General features: G+C 38.7%; 1 protein-coding gene across 3 annotated transcripts in view; it reads right to left on the bottom strand.

The window, feature by feature from the left end:
* The window catches only part of nme7 (NME/NM23 family member 7), a 32193-nt gene extending 24280 nt beyond the window's left edge, over positions 1-7913 (bottom strand). The window contains exons 1-4 of one of the 3 annotated variants that reach the window (XM_015057234.1): positions 7891-7913; positions 5489-5618; positions 675-788; positions 395-561 (exon numbers count right to left, since the gene is read on the bottom strand). In XM_015057234.1, the coding sequence (XP_014912720.1) occupies positions 395-561; positions 675-788; positions 5489-5618; positions 7891-7898 (419 nt within the window). In that variant the 5' untranslated portion in view covers positions 7899-7913. Of the gene's footprint in view, positions 1-394; positions 562-674; positions 789-2834; positions 3036-5488; positions 5619-7890 lie in introns of those variants that run through there. The other 2 variants (XM_015057232.1, XM_015057233.1) reach the window with 2 other exon arrangements.
* Positions 7914-10008: the final 2095 nt, after the last annotated feature.

The raw sequence follows: 10008 nt of genomic DNA, 5'->3' as shown, positions 1-10008 counted from the left end.
TAGAACTTATTGAAGACTCAAGACAGCCATAACATTATGATTTTTTACAAGTGTATGTACACTTTTGACCACAACTGTAATTCTATTCAACAGTTTGTGGAAATAAGGTGACAAAATGTGAAAGAGTTTTGCTAAAGATAAATGTATTAAAGTTTGCTCTTAAAGTCATGTCAGAAGTATAAAAGTTAATAAAAAAAATGCTTGCATCAATCTTTGATACCAAAGGCAGGGTTCCATTTAAAGATGCATATATTGTTTAGTTAACAAATTACATGTCATGGATTATTGTAAGATCATTACCCTGCATACAATGGGGTTGATTGCTGTGAGGTACAGTGTGTACAGTTACTAAAGCGGATAAGAGAGATTTATTGCACGGCCTAACCAAGCGTACTTTTCTATTTTGCTGCCGAGTTTGTTTGCTGTGAACTGATCTCCATAATCTATCAGTTTCAGCTGCCGTGAGAACACGGTCACCCGATTCCCCAAAAACAGGTCCTCCAGATGGAGGTCCTCATATTTGGTCCTTCTCAAAAACATCCTTTGATACTTTAGGTCAAACTGAAAAAAAAAAAAAAAAGAAACATGTTAGTAGTTTTTTTTTCCTTTCTGTCTTTTTTTTCTAGAGACATTTACAAAAAGCGTGGAGAATTTAAAAAAAAATGAAGTGGTACCATTTCTACAGAGTTGTCTTTAGGGTAGAAGAACAGCTGGTAGCGCCGCAGCAGGGAGGCAGTGGGATCATGCCACTCTGTGAGAAAAGCATACCGGTCCTCCTGAAAAGAAGTCTACATAATTTAGATATGTGTTAAAAACGACACAAGGACTTGGGGTGAACAAAAATCTACTTTCATACACTAATGTTTATTCTACATCATGCATGTGTCTTGATTATGAAAGACCTATTTGGGTTAGATAACGTAACAAAGTCAACACCTGGTTTTTATTAGCCTTGCATGACCAGAACTAGCTCCAATGCATTATGGTAGCGCTGATGACGTGTTTGCATTGCCCTCAAGTAAAAATGTGTTGTTTCTTTGATGTGACAAAGAAACAAATCTAAGCTTTTTCAATTGTGACAAAAATATCCGTACTCACTTTCTATAGCAGATTAAATGATAAATCCACGTTTCGTGTCACAACTTGCATCAAGAATTATAATCCCTGTATTGGATCACAGGAGGCGGATTTCCCATAATAAAAAATTCAAAACCAGATCCTGTGCAGTTGGGCTTGTTTGAAACTGTGGGGGGAAAGTTTTCTGACTGTCTCCTGTAAACAACTAGAGTCAAAACCTGGAATTGTTTAATGTGATTGGAATTAGTCATTCTGAAAAACTAAATCTGACCTAAAAACAACCAAACAATGATGGTCTATAACTACGTTGACCTTGAACATCCTTGTCTCAACAGTAGGCGCCGCTCACTTAAGACTTTTGCCTTAGATGTGTGAGCTGTTTGGCATCTGGCAATCTCTTTGTTAACCATGTAATAGTTAACAAAGCTAAATAAAAAAGCTAGCTATTAATTAGCCATCTTTGTTAGCTAGCTAATAGCTAACAAAGAGAAGAGTGGTTGCATGTCCAGCTACTAGAGTGCTCTGATGAATTGGTATTAATGCAAATATATGTGACCTGTATTGTATAGTCGCAACGAACTACGAAAAATAGCAAAAGTAGTACTTTGCACCAAGTCGTATTATTCTAGAATTGCACCGCTGACAAAAGCAGCAAGTTTTAGCTGCTCTGTTATGTTATTTCTGACTTGTTCTGTTTATTGTCTTTGGCTGAGACATTGCATGTTTGGATAATTATTTAATCTGGTTTTGAAACCTGTGCAGTTGGAAGAATTTTTTGCTCTTACATTTTTTTAAAAATAACTTTTGAAGAGATGTTATAATATGTAACCAAGGCAAAAATGTATTATTTTTTACAACTGGGAGCAGCTGATTAGCATTGCAAAAGCTTACATAATAAATATTATAAAGCTCTTAGCATGCCATGACAGTCAGGAGACTGTCATACAGCAACAGTCTTCAGTCAGAGGCTTCTTCACATTCATTGCAAGACTGACTGCTAGTGGAAACTCTCTGAAGGTACTTGTATGAGATGAGTTACGACAGAATTTAGTTTCCTTTTTGAATAGATAAAGTATTTTCAAATTGAATTGAATTATCCGTCTTTCCTGACAAGAAAAATATTCTTCACTAATAAAGTTCCAACATTCTCAGGTAGCAGCAGTCTGAACTTTGTCATAAACCTTTTTTTTTTTTTTTTTTACTATTTCCACCATGTATCATTACCCTGGACATTACGTCATATTCACCAAACCTATTTTGACTGATGGAAGAGAAAACCACTTTTTGTGTTTTCTTACTGAGTGCTGTATTACCACTGATAATGAAAGTCGAGATATCCACAATTAATGGACCATTTCAAGACGTTCTTTGAAGATTTTACATCAATATCTAAACTATAATTTAACATAAATGTAACAAATAAACATTTGATAAGCATTAAGAATAGTTTAGCCGTAGCTTTAGCTAACAGTTACAGCATTTAATGGTCAATACAATAGAAATCTTGATATATTGGACGCATTTAGTTTCAAAGAAAAGTGCAGGTATTAGTTATTTGGGCAGCTTTAACTGCTAGTACTAATACACATCCTGAACGTGAGCTTCACATTGGAAGTCTGCTAGCCCTTGCTATGCTCATGTTGCTAAGCTAAAGTTAGCAAACAAATGACTATCTAGTTCGTTCACGTTCTAAGCAAAGCACTAGGTTACGTGGAGTTTTAACTTTAGTGTTTCAAAAGTTAAATGTGTTAACTCACCATTTGAAGACGGTAATTTATTCTATATGGCTCGATACGGCAGACTGTCGGTTTTGCCAAACGTTACCTATCATAGGCTATACTTCGTTGCTATAGTAACTGCAGTTCAAACTCGAGATGCATTCATGGTACATTGTTGACGAATGCCATTTCTTTAAAACCAACTTATTTTGGTTTTTGTCATTTCAGTGGTCCCAAACTTTTAGGTATAATAAGAACCCCCTAATTATTACCATATATTCCAAGCCTTAACCAGTTTCTTTTTTTCTAAGCATTTTCATCTGTGCACTAAATTTCCACTGTATCGCGCTGACTCGTTGAAATTATTGTCTCACACGCCATCTAGTGGTGAATTTAAATATGGTCGGTTCCTGCTATTTTCAAAAATATTCCGATCATCATGAACGCATCAGTTGACCGTTTACCCGGAAAAACAACACAGTAAGAACTTTAAACCTCCTCTTCTCCTACTAATTTCGCTCTCATGTTTCTTATAGAATAATGACTTATTTGAACCAAATGTTTTGTGCAATTCCCTCGCACTTATAGCGTCTACCATGGCTTCATCTGCGTGTATAAAACGGATGATACTCAGTGATGGTCCCCTGATCTTAGATGGTGGACTTGCAACTGAACTAGAGGCGCGTGGAGCTGAACTTCAGGTGAACCAGAAACCAAATAAATAGAGACCTGCTTTTCTTGAGTCCAAGTTCAACCAGTGAGCAGTTATAAACATTACGGTGTTGACATCGATTTCACGAGAACTTTAAATGTTCATACTACAAGCTAAGTTGTTTCAATTCATAAATGTATGAATAAATGTATGAACCTGAAGATTTTTCCAAGTTGGCCTAAGGGGCCAACTTGGAAACTTCATTAATTAATTCATTATGTTTCTTACACATCTTTCTGTAGCTGATCACACATTTGCAACGTTTGTTTTGTGCAACTCTCTTCCATTCATCTACGGTCTTTTGTGTAGTTATTTAAAATCAGCTTAATATTTCTAAGTGTTATCAGGACATGATTTGGCCCTTCATTCGTCTGCTGGAGGGTTACCCTAACGTGTTGCATCCACTAGATGGCGCCATTTTGGATTTTGATTTTTTTTAAAAATTATGCCCCAGATACGCTAATTGATTATTGTTTACCTATTGGTACGTAGAATACCTTGCTATATCTCTTGAACTTTTCTGTTTTTCATCTAAAAATAAAACTTTAATATGTTTTATTTGTAAGAATAAAGTTGTGCATAATTTCTTTTATTATTTTTACTAATAAAATCTGAACAAGAGTCATCTTTTAGGCCTAAATTCTGAGCGTTATATAATGTAAAACTATATCAGCTATAGATCCTCCCAAGAGAGAAACATGGTGGAGGCAGTATCATACTGTGGGGGTGCTTTTCTTCAACAGCAACAGGAAAAACAATGATAACCGTAGCCTTTAAAATTCAATCAGACAGTCAACACATAATTAATAATGCCTAATTTTGTATGAAAACAGTTGCTGTCACAGAAGCCAAACTTGAAATTGAGCTGTGATAAATAATTAGCACAATTTTCAATCCTTGTTTTAACACTAAAATTATTTTTGAAATGTATCACAAGATGTAACTTTGGATGTTGTAAATCTTGGTGAAAACAGGTCAGCCCAACACAGCTGTATTTTTGAAAGCTGAATTGAAACTTTTTTTCTTTTTTTCTTTAGGGGGATCCTTTATGGAGCGCCAGGCTTTTGCACACGAACCCCCAGGCAATAAAGGAGACTCATTACAGGTAGGTTCATGGAAAACTGGAGAACTGCCTAACGGGCCAAATTAATTAACTAATTGTAAATTAGTCGCTGCTTTTCCTTCTCCACTAGAGAATACAGGAGTTGTGAATCAATGTAATCATTTAAAGGGGCAGTATTACACAATTTCCAGGCACATAGTGCCATTTTATAGTACAATCATACATTATATTAACTTCAGTTGTTAAATGAATGCTACATGTATGAAAAATAAATGAAAAGAAATTGTACTTTGTAATTTAACGCATTTAAATCGGGCCCCTGTTGCTCAGGAAGTCATCACAACATGACTCCTCTGTTAACCCTTTAATAACGTTTTTACTGGTGCTTCTCTGAGCAGTAGCTTGTATAATGATGCTAGCAGATGTGTAGTTCCACCAGGTGTTTGCTGATTGCTGCTGACTAGTCTGAAGGAGCAGAGTGTAGGTGTTGGGGGGGAGAGAGCAGCTCTGTGAGGCGGATACTTGGAAACTGCAGCTGCCTGAGGAGGAGTTTCGTCCTAGAAGGCGGGGCTAGGTCCACCCAGGCGTTTTCCACAATTTAACGGTTGCTGTGGAGATTAAAGGATTTCTCAAACATGCATGAAAGAATCAAGGCAACACTCCTTGTACATCTTCGATGAGGGAATAACATTATAGCATGATAGAAAGCTCAAAAAGGTAGATTTTACATGACACTGCCCCTTTAAAGAACACACTTCAGTGTTTGATATGTTAAATTAGATTAAATAATCCATCCTCTTAATCTCAAAATGACAAATTACTGAACTCCAGCTGAGTGGTCACATTTCTTAATGAAAGCTACCAAACGCCAACAGGTTTCTCCTCAGCGGCGCTGACGTCATCACGACTGCAACATACCAGGCGAGCATCCAGGGATTCATCAGCCACCTGGGCGTGAGCTGTGATGAGGCCAGAGAGCTGCTGATGTCCGGAGTTCATCTGGCCAAAGAGACGGTGGAGACTTTCCCCTCTGGTAACAAACCGCACCCTGTTCGGAAAAAAAGTCAACGTGAGCCGAGTTTATTCGTACGCTTTGACGCTGTGTCGGTATTTTTCCGCCAGGGGACAGAAGTCTGCTGGTGGCGGGCTCCGTTGGGCCGTACGGAGCCTTCCTCCATGATGGATCGGAGTACAGCGGGGCGTACGCGCAGAGGATGAGCGTGGAAGTGAGTGGCTCCTGGCCGCATACCGACAGAGTTCCTGTACATGTCACGGGATGTAAGATTTAAAAAAAGAAAAAAAAAAGAAAAACATACTACTAAGCATTACTTCCTCTATGAAGCTTAATGACGTTTTATGTGATCGACTTAATAATGAAGTGGAACGTTTTGAAACATTTTTGCAAATGAAAATCTGAAAAGTGTGGTGTGTTTTTGTATTTGTCCCCTTGAATCATATGTTTGTGGAAACTATTTTCGTTTCAATTACAGTTGCACGCTTTTGTTTGTTTTCTTGTTTGTTTGTTTTTTTTTTTTTTTTGGGGGGGGGGGGGGTTGAGGGGTTGTGTGTGTATTAAGTTTGCACATCTAGGGGTAAAGATTTTTACCTGATATTTCTTACAAACCAGATCAAGATTTAGTTCTGAACTTTGACTCTATTCCATTAATATGCTCCATGAAACTTCTCTGTCTGTATGTTTTGGGTCGTTTTCCTGCTGGAAGGACATTTAGTTTTTAGAATTTTTGAATTTTATTTTATATTTAGCTCCATCTTTTGGAGTGGGCATTTATCATATAAATTATCATTCATTGTGAATTTTTTTTTGTTTTTACACGTTAAGAATTTTAATTCATCATCAGCTCAATAAGTTCCAAATAGTGTTTTTAAAAAACAACAAAAAAAGTATTATCGGAAATGTTGTTCCATAAAAGAATCAATAAATATAAATAAATTCAAAGATATGATTAAATATCTGCAGCTTAATGAAATAAATTATTCTTCTCTTAATAACCAGCTTCTTAGGGAATCCCATTTCAAATGTTCTTACAGAGCAGTATTTGTGTTGTCAGAACGTCAAAACGTCAACCCAGCATATCATTGAACACTGATATTTACGTACTATCAGTTAACCTGTTCTCCGTTCAGGAGCTCAAGCTGTGGCACAAGGCGCAGGTGGAGTGCTTGGCAGCAGCGGGGGCCGACCTCGTTGCTTTTGAGACCATCCCGAGCATCAAAGAGGCCCAGGCCGTGGTGGAGCTGCTGAGGGAGTTCCCGGACTGCAACGCCTGGCTGTCGTTCTCCTGTAAGGTAACCGCTGGCGACCGCAGTCTGTTGACTTTCACCGCTTCAGGTGTTACAGGTAGAAACCGGTGACCAGGTACGAAATCTGCTGGGTGTAGTGATAAGACTCGGACCTTATCGCATAAAGACGGTTACAAAGTCGGCCTGGAGAACATTTCCAGGATTAGAGGACGGATGTCTCGGCAAGATGTAGAGAAACTCAGCCATGTTTTTATCTTTAGTCGCATCGATTACTGCTACAGTGTCTTCACAGGTCTTACAAAAAAAAAAAAAAAAATCATCTTCTTGTGGCTGATCCAGAACGCTGCTGCTGGTGTTCTGACTAAAACCTGTTAGCTAAAACACATCACTCCAGTTCTAAAGTCTTTACACTGTCTCCCTGTAGCTCAGAGAATAGACTTTAAAATACTACTGGTAGTTTATAAATCACTGAACTTTAAAGATCTGTTGTTGTTGTATCAATCTTCCAGACCTCCCAGGTCTTCTGGTTCTGGCTCTGCATCTTCAGAACCAAAACCAAAACATGGAGAAGCAGCATTCAGCTTCTATGCTCCACAAACCCGGAACAAAAACTGCAAAACTGCTGAAATGTAATTAAGTGCTGCATTTGATTCATAGTTACTGTATGAAAAAGGGTAGAGGCCAATACAAAAAAAAAGAATACTCCTGAGTTTTTTACTCAGAATTATGTCTTTGATGTCAGAATTCCTGGTGGAATGTAAACAATTTGAACAATTCTGATTCTGAGAAAAACAAACATCAGAATAAAGTCAGAATTATGAGCTAAAAGTCATGTTTTTTTTTTTGTTTTTTTTAGCTGACCTAATCCTCTTCTGTATCACTGCAACACTGGCAAAATATAATATTCACTGTTTGTTTCATAATTATTTTACTGCATTATATTTTTATAGCAAGACTTTGAACTCTCTTGCTGCTGAAATGTGCCACACAAATAAACTCGACTTGATGTAACTTTAAATCCCCCAAAAACACCTCCATGTTTTGATTTTTTATCTCACCAAAACATCTTCAGGACGAGAAGCACATTTCAGACGGCAGCCCGTTCGCGGACGCCGTTCGGCTGGCCTGCAGGTCGCCCCAGCTGCTCGCTGTGGGAGTCAACTGCTGCCGTCCGGCTGTGGTGGAGCCACTGCTGGACTCGGCCAGGGCGGCCCTGGGCCCCGGCGTGAGCTGGGTGGTGTACCCAAACAGCGGGGAGGACTGGGACACCAAACAGGGGTGAGAGAGTCTGCTGCTGCTGCTGCTGCTGCTGCTGGTGGCGGTTCTGCTTTTCTGTCGCTCGAAGCTTCCGTTCTCACCAAACCCGTCTGGGTTTCCTTTTCGTACAAAGATGGCAAAGGTCAGAGCAGACGGCAGGATGGACGCCTGAGCTGAGCGGCGCCTGGCTGAAGCAGGGAGCTGCTCTGTTAGGTGAGGTCCGTCGCTTTCCCACGTGCCATTTCACAGCGTCTCCTCTGAGCTCCGTCTCTATGCGCTCCAGGTGGCTGCTGCCGTATCGGTCCGGCTCACATCGCGGCATTGAGGCAGCAGCTGAAAGGAAGCAGCACGTCTTCATCAGATCCGGCCGACAGCAACACATAAAGAACGTTTACGATCCTGTCAAAGCCCCTTCCTGCTGCAAAACCTGTAAAAACTTAAAGCTCTCCTTCATCATGTCGGATTAACTTCAATAAAGTGATATTTGATGGAACAGTGGTTCACAGTCTCTCTGCATAAATAAAATAATTGGTCGTTTTGGGGTTTATCATTTGTATTTTCATCCTATCGATGTAGAGCAAATTATGTCAAACTCAATTTGATTTTGTGGCAAATCAAGATCATGAATGTTTTTAAAAGGGCCAGTGGTATTGCTAAAACCCGTTAACGAACTGTTTAAATATAAATTCTTAAAATGAAATTATATTATTTAATATATTATTTATTCAATATTATTCACAATTTTGCGATTTTTTTGGGAGGTTTTACAATAAAAATCAAAGTGTTTGTGGTACTAACTTTAGAAATATTTGCACTTATGTATGATGGGGAAATGCTACTTTTTCTTACTTGTTACTCATAGGACTGCAAGTGGAAATAAAAAGTACAAATACATATTAGCGCAAAAAAATGTGCAGGGATTTATTGACTATGTGAATTTCCATGATAATTTTCAAAAAAAGTGAAGCGACTGATTGATGTATTTTGGCAGATAAAAACTGCTGTGATTTGAATGATAAAATAATATTTAAGCACACTGTTATCTTGACTGTTCTATTTCTGCATCCCTTTAGAGTCTAGAGGGCCACATAAAAAGCTATGCAGGGCCAGATTTGGCCCTGGGCCATGCGTTTGACATGTGATGCAGAGCCGGATTACCAGTCCATCTCAACATGTGAGAATAAAACTTGCACAGGGCATAACAACCACAAAATTAAATGCATTTTTAATTTAAAATATATATATATATTTGAAGTTTAATTAGAAAATAAAATAACTAATAAATTAAATGATAAATAAAATACAGTTATCTGAAGGGGAGGGACCAACCTTTATCTGTCTGCCCTACGTGGAAAACACAGTTTTAAGGAGAACTATCACTTTGTGTTGGTTTGTCACATAAACCCCCTAAAACAAAAATAGATTCAAGTTTGTGGTTGAATAATGAAGACGTTTCGGGGGAGGTGTACACTTTAGCAAGGCAGTGGGGTCTGCTGACAGAAAACAGTGAAGGTGGCAGATTAAATGCATTCATGTACAGTTTAGGACAAAATGATTGACCTGTCAGATTCAGGTTAGCCCAGCTAGAGTCAAACACGGAATCTGGTATTATAGTGACTCGTTCATAAGCAATGAAAACCAAACAAACCTCAGCCACTGGGTCGACATGTCGACCTTCTGGATCCAATGAACGAACACTTGAGGATCTTCATTGGTCTTGCGGTCTCTGACAAGATGCTAGTTTTAATGTTGCACACCTGCAGTCAACTTAGTACAACCAAAATGTTCACATAATTGCCGCAACGCAGTGGTCAACAGCAGTGGCGCAACTACACATTATTCAGGTGGATGCGAAAACATAAATCGGCGTTTCCCCCCCTCCCCCGGAAAGAACGTCAGGGTGAAGGAGCGACGCTGAC

Source organism: Poecilia latipinna, unplaced genomic scaffold (genome assembly GCF_001443285.1).
Source record: "Poecilia latipinna isolate Pla-1442-1.1 unplaced genomic scaffold, P_latipinna-1.0 Scaffold1446, whole genome shotgun sequence".
NCBI lineage: Eukaryota > Metazoa > Chordata > Actinopteri > Cyprinodontiformes > Poeciliidae > Poecilia > Poecilia latipinna.
Note: the sequence above shows the minus strand (reverse complement) of the source record. Positions and strands in the feature narration are given on the sequence as shown.